Source organism: Myotis nattereri (genome assembly GCF_964212035.1).
Source record: "Myotis nattereri genome assembly, chromosome: 4".
Lineage (NCBI taxonomy): Eukaryota > Metazoa > Chordata > Mammalia > Chiroptera > Vespertilionidae > Myotis > Myotis nattereri.
In genome coordinates, this window is record NC_138079.1 from 82,961,028 (window position 1) to 82,976,558 (window position 15,531).

The window sequence follows — 15,531 nt, forward strand, 5'->3', positions numbered from 1 at the left end:
GTCTCCTCCAGCTCAAGTCCCAGTTCTTGGCCTCCATCCAGCTGCCTTGGGTCAGAAGGGGGTTCCTGCCGGGAAACTGGGGCCCCTTCTCGGGGCTTCTAAACTCGCCCCGGCTGCCCGGTCTAAGCCTCGGTTCTCGGTTTACGCCTCTCCGCCCCAGGGCGCCGGGCGGGGAGCGGTCGCTCGGGAAAGATGAATGAAGGGGCGGAGGAGTCGGCGGGGGCGGGGCGCCGCGAGGGCGCGGGGCGGGGCCGCGCAGGGCAATTCGGCCGCCTCCCCGCCCCGCCTCCTGCCGCAGCTCGGAGGCCCCGCCCCGGCCCGCCCCTCCGCTCCATCCCCAGGCGGCCGTGGCGCGGAGCCGGTGCCGGAGCCGGTGTCCGAGAGGCGGCCGCGGCGCCGCCAGCCGGAGCCCACCCCGGCCGGGCCCGCTCTCTCCGCCTCCGCCTCCCGGGCCGGCGGCGGCTGCGGGCCAGCTCGCGGGGCCCGGGTCGCCCCCAGCCCCAGCGCCGCCGGGCCCCGCCTCCCGCCGAGTGCATGAGGTTGACGCTACTTTGTTGCACCTGGAGGGAAGAACGTATGGGAGAGGAAGGTGCGCGGGGTGCGGGCCGGCCGGGCGGGTGGAGGCGCCTTCTGCGGGGAGCCGGGGGCTCGGGAGGGGGCCGGGCCGGGCCGCTGCGGAGGCCGGGTCTGCCGCGAGGCCGCGCCCCTGCCTCCTTGGGGATGAGCTCGACCTTCCGAAGCCCGCAGGCCCCTCCCTGACACGCTCCCCGGTCTCCCCTCTCCCGCCCGGCGTGGGCTGCCCTCGCGTGGGGGGAGCCCCTCCTGCCTTTCTTCCCGCCTTCCCCTGCCCCCCGACCGACGACCACCCGGCAGGAGGTTCAGGCACTGCCCCCCGACCCCAGCCCGGCCGCCGGCCGCCAGCCGCGTGCTCTGCCCACCCGGGGCCTGCCCCCGGACCCCGCACCCCGTCTCTAACCCGGGCTGGGAAGAACGCGGTTCTGGGGAAGCCGCAGCCCTGGGTCCGAGTTGCCGTCTGGCGCCTGCTTGGCTCCGTGACCTTGAGCCAGGCGCTCGCCGTTGGGCCTCAGTTTCCCCGCCTGTACAGGTGGGGGCCGCATAGTTGCCCCCCCCCCCCACTTACCGGGGGTTGGGGGCCCAATGGGCAGAGCCCCGATGAACCCTCTGGAGTCCTTGGCAGTTTGTTGAGCGCCCGCACTCCCTCGTATTGGCCGGGAGGATGACTAATCCCAGCCTCCTCTCCAGCCCCTTCCCCTTACTGGGGCTCAAGACCTGGGACTCCACCGCAGTTAGGGTAGGAAGACCGGGCTCCCCCAAACTCCCCCAGCCCAGAGCAGGGTCGGGTCTCCTTCCCAGGGTTTCCTCAGCTGCACCATCACATAGGCCCACCTGGTCCTGACTAGGCAGACCCTCCAGCCCTGCCGTCCACCTGGCTGCCCGCCAGGCCCCTGAAGGCCTGCGTGGAGCAAGGGCCCACCTCACCATCGCCCTTCTGCCCCTGCCATGGGTCCCTGGGTCCTCGTGGAGGCACAGGCTGTGGCCGGGGAGCCTGCTGTGGGACCCAGCAAGCCTTCACCTCTCCAGGCCTTAGTCTCCCCATCCATACAACGAGGAAGGGCAGGCCTGGGGGACCTTCCAGGACCCACCCCAGTTCTAACCATGCCAGGCTCCAAGGATGACTAAGCATGCCTAGTGGAGGTGCCAGGCTCCCTGGAGCAGGTGTCTGGGAGTGCCCAGCCCTGCAGTCCCAGCCTCTGGTCAGGCCAGAACGTAGCCAAAGCTCATTTGGGGCTGGCCCCTCTGGGCTTCCTGCCCTTCCCCTCCCAGGGGTTTCAATCCAGAATGCACCAGTCTAGTCCTAGCTAATCCCTACCTGGGCTTGAAGGGTCTTCTTAATTCCTTTTTCTGGGCAGGCAGGGGAGAAAAGGAGTTGTGACAAAAATGTCACCCGCTGCCTTATTTCTAAACCCTGCGGCTTTCTTACTCCCCATTTACCTTGAGTTGAAGAATGCTGTTGCCGGCGAGTGGACATCTGATCCTCTTCAGTTTACAGTCAGTTTATAGACAGGGACATTGAGATCTAGAGAGTCTTGATAATTTCGCCAAGGTCTCAGCAGGACTCTCAAACCTGCCTCCTTTCTCCTTTGGCACAGCGATTGCCCAGCCTGGGTGCCCTGTGTGTGTGTGTGTGTGTGTGTGTGTGTGTATGTGTATTTGTATTTGTGCAGGTGCATGTGGGGTTGACAGGGCAGGCTTGTCCTGCACCAAACGGGGGCCTCCGCTAAGAATGGTTCCTGGCTCCCTTACCACCCCTGCAGGAAGCGAGTTGCCCGTGTGTGCAAGCTGCGGCCAGAGGATCTATGATGGCCAGTACCTCCAGGCCCTGAACACTGACTGGCACGCAGATTGCTTCAGGTAAGGTGGGCTGGGCAGGGGTGGGGTGCCCTAAGCAAGACCTGCCAAAGACAAGTGGCTAGCAAGCATTCTGGGAGAGCTGTCTACTCCCCTGGTGCTGTCTCTTGACTTCCAGCAAGTCTTTGGCCTCAGTTTCCCCATCTGTTAAATAGTCTAGAGATCCCTGAAGGCCTCTCTGTTTTGTCATTCTAGACTTCTTAGGCGAGGAGAGGAGAAACCTGTCTTTCCACCAGTATCACCAAGCCCTGCAACAACCTAGGCAGAAGGAGGGGAAAGCAGTGCCCCGTGCCTTCTGGGTGCGCATGCTCCAGAGGAGGAAGGGAGACAAACCCAGCCGTGAGGAAAGTTGGGACTCCTTCACCAGGCCAAAGGCTGGTTGTGAAGATGCATAGCCCAGACACTAACTCCCGTGTGTTGGAGACAGGGGCCAGGACTGTGGCTGGGCACATGGGCAACCTAACAGGACCATAATTAGAAGCGGGATCGGGCATAGCCTTAGAGTTGGCTCTAGAGCCAGAGTTGGGGTCTCAAAGGATGTGAGGTTTCCCACATGGGGAGGAATTCCAGGCAGGAAGGAATTCCAGGCAGAGGACCCAACAGGTGCAAAGGGTGGAATGGTGACAGGGCCTGGCTCAGCCAGTGAACAGCCAATCAGGTGGAAATGCATTGCGAAGGAGGGAAAGGGAAGTTGGGAAGCCCCACTAGGGTCAGCGTATCGACCACCAGCTGATGGAGTTTATTTTAGTCAGTGGGAACCTCTGACAAAGTTTTTTTTTTTCCTTTTTAAGAATAATGTCTAACATTTTCTACAGTTTAGTAAGGGCCAGGCACTGGTGTAAGGACAGTTAGATATTGCATTGTCCTCCATTAATTGAGACACAGAGAGGTTAATTCTTTTGACCAAAGTCATGCAGCCAATGAGTGAAATGAATACCCACCACCCACACCACTGGCTAGTGAGGCCAGAAGAGAGGCAGGCACCAGGCCTGTTCCCAGGCAGGTGTTCAGAAGGAGGTCTTCAGGGCAGCAAGGGATTCTCAGTAGGCAGAGGAAACCACAGGCGCTGAGACAGGGAGGTGGGACGGCGTGGGCAGTTGAGGGAACGGGAACAGCTCATTTGGTTGGCATAGACTGAGTGGAGGGATGCAGTGAGGAGGCAGACTTGTGATTGATTTGTGAAGGGCCCTGAACACCATGATAAGCACCTTCTGAGGGTCATAGGGAGCCAGCAGGGGGATTCAGAACGCAGACAGCAAGGGAGGGACGTGGGCAGAAAGCTACTGAAAAGTGCTGTCCCAGTGCAGATGGTAACTTGGCAGAGAATGGACCGTCACAGTAGTTCAGGGGTCTTGAGGCCTGATTTAAGACAGTGACTAGGAGTGGAGAGAATTGGAGATATAGAAGGGCCAATGTATGGCAAGTTTTAGTCATATTAATCACCACTTACTGAGCACTCTTTTAATGTCACTTCATTAAACCTTCGACATAAGGTTTGAATGAAGTACCATTATTTGCCCAGCCTGTATGTGAGGAATGGAGGCTCAGAAAAATCAAGTAACTCACTGAAAGTTGCAACAGCTAGAGCTGGGACTTGAATCTATGTCTGTCTCATTCCAAATCACTGCAGAGTTGAAGAGGTGAGGGGCCTTGGGTTGGGGCTGGGGGCTGGTGAATGGCAGGCGCTGAATTTAAGTGGTCTGGTTTTTACCCTGGTGCTGGGGAGGGTGGTGGTCTCTTGGCTCTGGTGGAGTCAGGGGCTGGGTTAGTGATGAGTTGTGCCCTATCCCTGTTGAATTAGAGGCGTGGTGGACTATCCAGGGTGGCAGTGCCCTGCCCAGAGCTGGCTGAGGTGGTCTGAGGCCAGTCAAAGGTGAGAGGGCCAGAGAGAACAGCTGCTTAGGGCTGGCACTGAGATGGCCGGGGACGGGGCGTGGGGGTGGTTAAGATGGGGCCAAGAGAAATCAGGGGAAGAACTTCAGGGGCCTCTGTACCTCTGGTGGGGAGGGAGATGGAGCTTTGGGAGACATGGGGAAGGGCCATGAGTACAGCTGTGGAAGCCACAGGAGTAGAGGAGTGGCACAGAATGCATGGAACCTAGCTTTAAAGGGCCCCGGCCCTGCATAAGCAGGAGAGGGGTGAAGCCCCTGGTGGGGGCAGTAGGAAGGAGGCATGTTTGGGCTATCCCTGGCATGACAGGCACAGAGAAGGCTCCCACAGTGGGGAGAGCCCGTAGGTAGTAAGAGCCACAGGTTTCATAGTGTGGCTTGCATGAGTGTTCTGACCCTGTGGTGTGGTTCTCCCAACAGCCCCTAAAACTGGTGATGCCAACAGTGCCCACATCCCATGACAGTTGGAAAGCAGTTCAGACAGGAGTCACTGCTTGCCTGGTCCCCATGGCTAATAGGCAGCCAATCTGGCTCTCAGTGGGATGCCCAAGGCTCTGATTCTATTTGGTTTCTCTCTGGAAGCTTCTCAGTGCCATGAGCTCTGAGGCCTTGCCGTGGGAGAGTTCCTGTGGGCACACAGGGTGCCCTCTGGCATTAATACTGGGAGGTCATTGTCACCCCAGGCCCTCCCTTTCTCTGTTCCAGGCACCCCAACCCTTGTGAGCCCCACCTCTGGAAGGTTATAGCCAAGCCTGGAGTGGTCCAGGCTTCCCTTTGGCCCAGCTGCTGCCTTTGGGATGTCCCTTCCCAGCAGCCTGCGCTCATGAGCCATGGGGCTGCTGTAGCTCTGGTAACATCCCCCCGGAGGCTGGGTGAGGACGGTGAGCATGCAGCTGGCACTGTGGTCGGAGCCAGAGCCAGAATGCAGCCTCCCCCTCTTTGGGGGACCTTTCAGGCAAAGAGCACAGATTGTCCGTGAAAGTCGACCTCTGTTCTCTTGGGGGCAGCACCGGAAGAAGCAGCTACTTTGAGCTTGTCCCTGTCCCCAGAGAGCCCCAAGCCCTCACTGCCTTTAAGTGGAGGCCAAAGAGCATGGAGGATGCCTTTCTCGGTGTGTTGGGCTGTGGGCAGAGGGACTGCCACAGCCACCCTGCCTGCACTAGAGTGCCGGCAGAAGGCCCTTCCACTGCTTCCTGTTGCGGGCTCAGACCAAGTCCTCCGGCACCCACATTGCTGCATTCTCCTCCCATGCTGGTGGCCACGCTAGCCCCACCCTCTGCAGCCTCCAATCCTGAGTGCCTGGAGTAGGATGGGGAAGCGGCTGATCGGCCCACCCTGCCTGTGCACTCCCGTAGGCCTCCAGAGCCCCTGGAGCTGTGGGGAGCTGCAAAGGATGCTGACCTCAGCCCCGAGAAGAAGGCACTTCTTTAGAGGGGCCAAGTAAGTGGAAGCCCCTCCCGCCTGCCCCATACCTCAGGCAGGTCCCTGGTGTAAGGTCTGGGGCTGGAGGCAACTGTGGGACAACCCGACCTGGGTCCAGGCTGTGGGACAGGAGAACTGAAACTCCTGGTCACTGTTGGCCGCCTGTGGAGGGGAAGCAGGCCGCTGCTAGAGTTTCTGGCCTTTCTGGTATAGTCTCTCCATGAGGCTGGTCCTCCAGCTGCCCTTCCTTCACCTCTGATGTCTGGAGATGTGGCCTGGGTAGAGTGTACTCAGGGGAGGGATGGACCTGTCATTGCAGAGGTTGCCACTGCCTTTCAGCCCAGCGTGCTCATGCCCTCCCCCGTGGCTGAGCCTAGCTTTGTCTTCTGCTCTCAGGGAGGGGTACCCTGTTCGGGGCAGACAGACAGCTGTCCTCTAGGACTTCCTCTCTGGCCCTGGGCCATCTCTGTACACCCTTAGTACCTGGCGCTCCTCTCTTGACATCCTTTGTGGGAGCAGGGGCATATGTAGGGCACCCCTAAGAGCCAGGCCTGCCTGCCCCACCTGCCTCCTCTGGCTCCTGGCTGGATGTGGACCTGAGGGTGAAGAGATGGACAGGGTTAGGGGCTCCTGAGTACCTTCCTTGAGCAAAGGTCCACTGAGGCCACAATGCCAGCCACCCAGCTGCTGCTTGAGCCTGGACTACATCCTTATCTGAGATGGGGGGCCCCTGTCCCCTGTCTGAGATAAGAGGCCAGCTGGGGTGCCCTGGAGCAGTTCTGAGGATGCTGGGGGTGGAAACTGCTCCAGATGGAGTGCATAGAGCAGGTCTCTCTCTGGTGGGAACCACTTACGTTCTCTTTGGGGCTCTGTGTTTGTGGATGTCTGGCTGGGGACCTCAGTGCCCCTGCCCGTTAATGGTGGGCCAACAAAGGCTGGTTGTGCAGGCTGGGGTAAGGGGGCACCTAACCAGGCCTCTGAGCAGGTTTCACGGAAGTGGTGACCAGGTTGCGATTGCCCTTACAGAGCCCTTGGATGTCAGCGAGGCCGTAGTCGCGTGGCCGGGTCTTCCAGGGCTGCTACGTAGGAGTTTGTGAAGGAGTAGGAGTTTGCAGGAGGGAGAAGAGCTCCTGGCCAACCCACCCACCCGAAGTCAGGCAGCCCCACTTCCTGAATCCTGGCAGCCTGGCAGTGAGGGGGAGACGCCTGTGGTGGCACGCCTGTGGTGACACTCGTGTTACGTCGTGATGTGCCTGCTCCGCGGCAGGGTGAAGTGAATCACTGATCAGCGCAGAGCGTGGGGGGCCTCCCCACGGTCATGGTGCAGTGTCTGCACCGCCTCTTTGCAGAACCCGCTTCTCCAGCACCTCCCCCCCACCCCTTCCGCCTCCCCCGCTACCCCTTCCGCAGTGAGATGCCCGCCCCCTGCGGGGCCCAGGGCAGGAAGGGGTGGGGGGTGCGGATGACGTCATGGCTCTAGTCCAGATGCTGCTTCCGCTGCCTCCTCTCATGTCCCAGGGAGGTCTCCCGAGTCCCTCCCTCCCCACTCCTCTCTCTTAGGGAAATGGCTTCAGACCCCCATTTTGGGTGCATCTCACTCCCCACGCTGTTTCTGAATCCAGGCATTTTGTGCCTTTCCTGCCCTGACCTCTCCCCACCAATCACCCCTCCGGGCTCCCGGACAATGGAGAACTGGCTGGATCCTTAAAGGGACAGTGTCCCACCAGTACTCTTGGCTGCTGCCCTCTCCCTCCTCACCCCCAGTTCCCTAGTTAAGGAGCAGTCTATGAAAGCAGACTATGTAGAGAGGAGGGTTCCCTGGGGACGGGGCTGTCTCACTCAGGACCCCCTCTCTCCTGAATTGTTTACCTGCTGAGCCATAAGCTCAGAGCCTGGTCCTTCAGTACCTGTGTGACCTTGGCCCATCACCCAGAGAGGCAAACAGCCGGACTGGATGGATTCTCTGCATGTGTGTCCCCTGGCCCCTAGGACCCGGGTCAGTCTTTTGAAAACATGCCCCTGAGGGCTCACTGGGATCCACATTTCTGCATTTGCTCCTCCTGATTTAGCTGGGCTGTGGGTGCCTACTCCACTGGGACAGACACTTGGGTGGCAAGAAGTTTAGCTCCAGGCCTGTGGGATGACACCAAGAAGCTAGAACTTCATTCCTCCCCATCTGCTCTTCAGGAGCCCCACCAGCCTGGCTTCCCTAGGAGCCCCTGGTGATGGGGCAGGGGGGTTGTGGCCCTGATGATCCTCCATACACCAGGACTGCTCTTCTGAAGGGAGGTGGGGGGCCTAGGGCTCTGGTTGAAGTGGAGGGAGGGACGATGCTGCGCTGCCCTTTAATTCCCCTTGTGACTGGCAGCACCTGTAGGCCTGACGGGTCTAGGAAACCAGCAGATCCTCTGTCTAAACTGATCCTGCCTGGTCTCTGCTGAGCTGAACTCCTGCCTCATACCTTAGTGGAACCCGGAGTAGCTTTGTGTGACGAGCAGTTCCGATGCTCTGAAGCTCATATGCCTTCTCTAAAATGAGAATGCCCATGCCTGCCTCGTGGTGGCCTGTGGGGATTAAATAAATTTAACCAAGACAGTGGGAAGGTGCTAGCTTAGTAGATCTTCACAGCTCCACCAGGTCACTTTTATGTATGTCAGTTGGCTCGAGCTGCCTCCGAATTGCTTGGGTGGGGGAAGAGGAGCGGGAGAGGAAGCGTCTAGAGGAGTGGGCTCATGGTTTGTTAGGATCCCCAACTCAGTCCTGGGCTCCCTGGTTCCATTACACTCTCCATGACCAAGAGCTAGTCGCTTGCCCTCTCTGGGTCATCGTTCTTACATGACAAGGGAAGGTGCTCCGATGAGCAGCACTGTAGCCAGATACTTGGGGTGCAGAACTGCTCTGGGTGGCTGTGCAGGCTGTGCACTGCACAGAGAGACTTCTGGCCAAGGGGGCTGAATCCATCCCTGACTCCACTTGGTAAGCCCTGTGCTCCAGTGCAGGCTGTCGCTGCCCAGAGGGCACACCTTTTTGCAATTCTCACAAAGGTGCCTATAGACTGTGACCAGGCCCAGCTGTGGGAGAGGGTTGGCGTGGCCAGGCTAAGCCCGGCTCCTCTTCCATCCAGGTGTTGTGAATGCAGCGCGCCCCTCTCACACCAGTACTATGAGAAGGATGGGCAGCTCTTCTGCAAGAAAGACTATTGGGCCCGCTATGGCGAATCTTGCCACGGATGCTCGGAACACATCACCAAGGGGCTGGTCATGGTGAGCACCCCCTGCCCCACTCGCATGTCTCACCTGCTCTGTATGTGTGTGTCCGTCCGTGTCCGCACAGGTTTCCCTACTTGAGATCTCTCTCCCATCATCTCTCGTTCTTCTTTTCACTGGTTCTCTAATTCCCCCCATGCCTTCTTAGCCTGTTTGTCTGTCTGTATCCCTCAGCCCCCTACCTTTACTAGTAGAGCCAGCTCTGTCCAGGAGCTCGGCAGCTGGCCAACCAGACCCTCAAGGTTTGTTTGGGGTTGCCCTTCTAAGAGAAGGTCGAGGAGAGGAGATAGGGCAGCTGAAGGGGTTACTAAGTTGGGTTGTCCCCCCACCTCCCTTTCAGGTGGCGGGGGAGCTGAAGTACCACCCCGAGTGCTTCATCTGCCTCACGTGTGGGACCTTCATTGGTGACGGGGACACCTACACGCTGGTGGAACACTCCAAGCTGTACTGGTGAGTGCCCTGGCCCCTGTCCAAGTCTGCCGTGCCCCCCTGTAGCACAGGTCTCCCATACCAGGGCCCTTTCCCTACCCATGTGGGGCAGTATTAGTAAATGTGCTTCGTAGGAGTGACTGGGAAATATGACATGAGAGTCACACTGAGAAAGCCTCAGATTTCTTATTGTTGTATTACTGGCGCCGACCACTGACCCTCCAAGTTTAGGGCCCAGTCCTCACACAAGACCACCTTCACTTCAGACAAGTTGAGGGGTCCCTAGGCCACTCCCACTTCAGACCAGCTGGTTACAGATCAGGAATTCCCACAACCCCCTCAGGTTTGATAATTTACTAAATGACTCACAGAACTCAGGAAAGTTCTAAAGTTAGGATTCAGTTTTTTATAAAAGATACAAATGAATCAGAACCCAGCCAGATGAAGTAACGCAAAGGGGAAGGCCCAAGAGGGTCCAGAAAGCAAAGGTTCTATGCATTCCCCCCAATGGGAGCAGGACGTGTGACCCCCACTCCCCACCGCAGCATCACCAGAGTTTTTACTGAGGTTTCATTATGTAGGCAGACTGGATAGAATCATTGGACACGTGCTTGAACTCAGTCTCCAGACTCCCTCCCCTTCTCGGAGGTTGAACTGGGTCAAAGCACCAACTTTTTAATCACAAGGCTGGTCTTTTTGGTGACTAGCCCCCATCCTGAATCATCTTGTTAACATAAACTCGGGTGTGGTCTGAGGGACTCAGGAAAAACAAAGACTCTTATTCCAAGGCTTTAGAGCAGCGGTTCTCAACCTGTGGGTCGCGACCCCTTTGGGGGTCGAACGACCCTTTCACAGGGGTCAGGTTGCCTAAGACCAACGGAAAACACATCTATAATTACATATTGTTTTTGTGATTAATCACTATGCTTTAATTATGTTCAATTTGTAACAATGAAATTGGGGGTCACCACAACATGAGGAACTGTATTAAAAGGTCGCGGCATTAGGAAGGTTGAGAACCACTGCTTTAGAGTCTCTTTCCCAGAAACCAGGGACAAAGACCAGAGAAATTTTTTATTACGTAACACTGATAAAACTGGATTCAAGGGCAGCATGGCTTGATCCCAGTGGACATTTAATGACTTACTCCTGAATTGGACTTAACTCCAGTCCTCTTTCTGGTCAGCTTATACCGTGACAAGCGGGTAGGCAAAGCCAGAATGACCATCAAAGAGGAGCACAGGCAGGGCTGCACATGCTCAGATCCTCCTCCTCCCATGGGAAGCAGTCAGGGTGGTGGAACTGGGACTTGGGGGTGAAGAGATGCTGGTGATCACTGATGCTCTTTCCTTCCCACTCTTTGGGTCCCCACTGCCTGTGACTCTTGCAGCGGGCACTGCTACTACCAGACTGTGGTGACCCCCGTCATCGAGCAGATCCTGCCCGACTCCCCCGGCTCTCACCTGCCCCACACCGTCACCCTAGTCTCCATCCCAGCCACAGCTCATGGCAAACGTGGCCTCTCAGTCTCCATCGACCCACCTCATGGCCCGCCAGGTTGTGGCACGGAGCACTCCCACACCGTCCGCGTCCAAGGGTGAGTGGCTGGCCTGCTGAGGCTGCAGGTGGTGTGGCTATAGCCATGGATGCTTTAGATGGGGAGCCAACTCTGGGACTGGGGGCTCTGAAAACAGTATCACATAGGCCCATATAGAGCCCAGCTCTGACAGCCTGGTATACCAGATGCCTAGTTCGTCTAAAAACCACTACACAGCCGTAGCTGGTTTGGCTCAGTGGCTAGAGTGTCGGCCTGTGGACTGAAGGGTCCCAGGTTCAATTCTGGTCAAGGGCACATGCCCGGGTTTGTGGGCTCGATCCCCAGTGAGGGGCGTGCAGGATGCAGCCGATCAATGATACACTGTCATCATTGATGTTTCTATCCATCTCCCTTTCTTTCTGCAATCAATAAAAATATATTTTAAAAATATATATGTATATTTTAAAAAATAAGTAATAATTTCTTATTGGATCTACACCTGATCTAATAAGAAAGAAAAGTAACCACGTCAAGAATAAGTGAAGGAGGGAGCCCAGGGATATCAGCAGAATACTAAAGGTAGCCATGCCTTGAGGGAAAAATCTAAATTGGGTGAACTTAAGCTTCAATTTTCTTTATTCTTTTTTTTAAAAAATATGTTGTTATTGATTTTAGAGAGAGAGGAGGGGAGAGAGATAGAGAGATAGAAACATCTATGACAGAGATACATTGATCGGCTGCCTCCTGCACACCCCAAACTAGGGATCGAGCCTGCAACCTGATCAGGTATGTGCCCTGATCAGGAATTGAACCAGGGACCTCTTGGTTCATGGGTTGATGCTCAACCACTGAGCAGCACCAACTGGGCCTTCAAGTCCTTTCATGGCTGGGTCTCTCAAAGCCTTGACCTGCTAAGGAGGCTAATCTAATAATAAAACTGCTCCCTCCCCCATTAAACTCTGAATCCCAAAAGGGGTCTCAAGGTGAGGATGAATGAAAAATAAACCACACTTTCCATCAGCTCAACCCCCACCCCCACCCCCCACTCCAAGAACTGTAAAATAAACTGATTTGAACCCTGAATGGAAGGGGAGAGGGAATCTAAGAATTTATACACTTGGGATTGCAAACCAAATTCATGTCTGGGTGGTTCAGAAAGCCTTAAGACAAAATTGTAAAAGTTTAAAATGCTTCTTCCCAGCTGATGCTGTTCCCAAGCCTTGAAACCCACTTCCAGGCTTCATTGAATTTACTTAGATAAGTGTCTCAAGGATGATGAGCAATTCAGTCAAAATTCACTGAACATATACTAGTATATAAGAAAGCAAGGCATTGTGAGCGAGAGTCAGCAGAAACAACAGGAAGCAGAACCAGACCTATAAAACCTTCTGATATTGGAATGATCAGAAACAGTATAAAATAATTACGCTCAATATGTTTCCATAAAAAAGAGATGCCTGAAAAATGAGTAAAGAGTAATAAATTTGTAAAGGAAACAAATATTACCTCTAGAAATGAAATATATAATTATTAAAACAAAAATATTAATTCCAGCATTTAGCAATAGAGTTCAGTTTAAAACAGAAGAGAGAACACAAAAAGATACACAAGAAGATGAAAACTGGGAAAGAGAGGTTAAGACATATGGAGGACAGTGAGGGGATCAGATCATCCATTTGGCATCCCAGAAGAAGGGAGAACTAATGGGAGAGAGGCACTATTTGAAGATGTAATGGCTGAGAACTTCGTAGAACTGATAAAAGACGCCTATCCACAGACTCATGTCCAGTAAATCCCAAACAGCAAAATAAAAATAAATCCACCAATGGATCACCCCATCTAGTGAAATTAATACCCGAAAGGCAAAAGAAAAGACTTTCAAAGTGGCCATAGAAAATAGAGAAATTACCTTCGAAAAAGTTCAGTTGGACTGACAGCTGATTTCTCAATAGAAAACATGTAAGCCAGAAATCAGTGAAATGATATGTTTAATGCCCTGAGCAAAAAATAACCATCAACCTAGAATTCTATATTTGAAATATCCTTAAGAATGAGGGTGAAATAGACATGGTACGGCAGGCAAAACCAAGATTTGGTAGTAGCAGATCATCCCTAAAGAAAAATCTAAAGGATGTAGACAAGGTCTGAGATGCCAGAAGGAATGAAGATTAGGGAGCCAGCTCACTGACAACTCACTGTGACATTGAGCAACTCCCTGTCCTCTATGGGCTTTGGGGGTCTTTGAACAATGAGGCAGTGGGACACTTGGGAGCCTTCTAAGATTTCTCGGAGGAGTTCATTGACTCCTTGAGAAGTAGTTTTAAATGTCTCCCATGTCACCACATCTAGACATGAGAACCAAGTGCCAGCTTCCGTTGGATTCAGTGAACTTTCTCACACACCTGCTGGGTACCAGGCACCATGCCTAAGAAGTGAAGGTAGTACTGGGGAAGGAGGATGCTGGCAGGCTTGCCTTTCCATCTCCACCCCCACCTTGAGCATCAGCCAGGCCAGCAGCTGCCTTACATACACAAGTAAGCAGACAGACTGGTGAGAGAGATGGGGAAACTCCCAGACCAGCTGGTCCCTGACAACCAGGCAGAATTTTAGAAATGGAGAGCCAATGGCACCTCCCCCCTGTCTCTCTTACTGGCTGAGCATTCTTTCCAGACAACATCTGCTTTCCAATTTCTGCAGAGCCACCCCTTCTCAGAAGCTCCCAGCTTGCCCAAAGGCTGCTGACCGGATTTACTTGTTTTAAGCGAGTCTTAGTTGACCACTTTTCATTTTGTTTATAGCAGCATTTTAAGGAAAGTTTATCTCTGACCCAGCCCCCTGCTGCCTTAACAGGAGACTGAAGGAAGGGAGAAGAGAAGTCTAAGGAATATATTTTTCAGGCTCTATCCATGAGAAGCTTATGTTAATGAAAATGTATTCATTGGGGTTTTTTTTTCAACTTTTTATCTTGACATTTACAAATTTACATAAAATTGCTAAAATAATAAGTATATTGGACACCTATACAACCTTCACCTAGATCAGTGATGGCGAACCTTTTGAGCTCGGTGTGTCAGCATTTTGAAAAACCCTAACTTAACTCTGGTGCTGTGTCACATATAGAAATTTTTTGATATTTGCAACCATAGTATAAAAAAGATTTATATTTTTGATATTTATTTTATATATTTAAATGCCATTTAACAAAGAAAAATCAACCAAAAAAATGAGTCCGCGTTTCACTTCTGACACGCGTGTCATAGGTTTGCGTGACCTAGATTCATCAATTTTAATTTTTTGCCACATTTGGGGTGTATGTGTGCATCTCCCTCTACATTTATGTATGTCTAGACATATATACTGATTTATGTTTATATATGTACATATTGTTATTTACTAAATCATTTGAGAGTAAGTTACAGAGATCGTTGACCCTTCCTCCCTGCCAAAAAACTCCGACATTCTCCTAAAAATAAGGCTATTCTCTTACATAATTATCAACTGTATCTTATTTGTAATCATGCCATTTAGGAAGTTTAATATTGATACGGTACTTTTATCCAGGACGCAATCCATGTTCAGATGTTGCCGGGTGTCTCAGTACCGTTCTTTGTAACAGGTTCCCCGATGCGGGACCTAGTCCCTGATCATGCGTTTCACTGAGTCCTCATGTCTCTTCAGTCTCTTAATTTGTGACGGTTCCTCAGCTTTTCATTGTCCTCCATGACGTTTATGAAGAGTGCAGGTCAGTTGTTAAGTGGGATGTCCCTCCATTGGGTCTGACTGATGTCTCCTCTTTATTAGATTTCGGTTATGCATTTTGGCCTGATAAGTGCTGCTGTGTCCTTCTCTGTGCATCGTACACAGGATGCCCTTTATTGGGGATGTCAGCTTTGATAATCCTCTCTGCTGTAAAGGATTTTCCCCCCTTTGTAATGTAATCAATAAGTCATTTATGAGGTTTGACTCTGTAAATATCCTGTTCCCAAGAACCTTTCACCGAATGGTGCTGGCATCCGTAGGTGATTCTTATCTGTATTACTTATTACCATGATGGCTACAAAATGGTGATTCCCTAACTGTTCTCCCTTCTGTATTGATTGCCTGGATTTCCAATATAAAGAAAAGCTCCAGGTGTAAATATGCTCTTGATAATGAAATTTTTTTATGAATCTCTTTTCCTTAAAGCAGTAGTTCTCAATCTTGGCTGCACATTAGAATCACCTGGGAATCTTTAAAATCCTGATTTCTGGTCCTCATCCTCTGGAAAGTCTGTTTCTTTGTTATGGGGTGGGGCCACAACATTAGTAACAAAGAAACAGAATTTCAGGAGGACGAGGCCCAGAAATCAGGATTTTAAAAAGATTCCCAGATCGGAACTAAGATGGCGGCATAAGGTACAAACCTGTACGTGCTGCCCCCCACAACAACATTAAAACCACAACTATAAGACAAAACAGCTATCATCCAGAACCACGGGAAAGCTGATCGAGTGGAAGCTCTACAACTAGAAGGAAAGAAAAAAGCACATTGAGACCGAGTAGGTGGGGAGAGGTGCCAA

The 15,531-nt window shown here is 53.2% G+C and overlaps 1 protein-coding gene across 1 annotated transcript in view; it reads left to right on the plus strand.

The window, feature by feature from the left end:
- Positions 1-366: 366 nt before the first annotated feature.
- The window catches only part of LIMK1 (LIM domain kinase 1), a 28,572-nt gene continuing 13,407 nt past the window's right edge, over positions 367-15,531 (plus strand). The window contains exons 1-5 of the mRNA XM_081090438.1: positions 367-589; positions 2,337-2,433; positions 8,866-9,004; positions 9,348-9,457; positions 10,827-11,033. Coding sequence (XP_080946564.1) covers positions 535-589; positions 2,337-2,433; positions 8,866-9,004; positions 9,348-9,457; positions 10,827-11,033 — 608 coding nt within the window. The 5' untranslated portion in view covers positions 367-534. The remainder of the gene's footprint in view (positions 590-2,336; positions 2,434-8,865; positions 9,005-9,347; positions 9,458-10,826; positions 11,034-15,531) is intronic.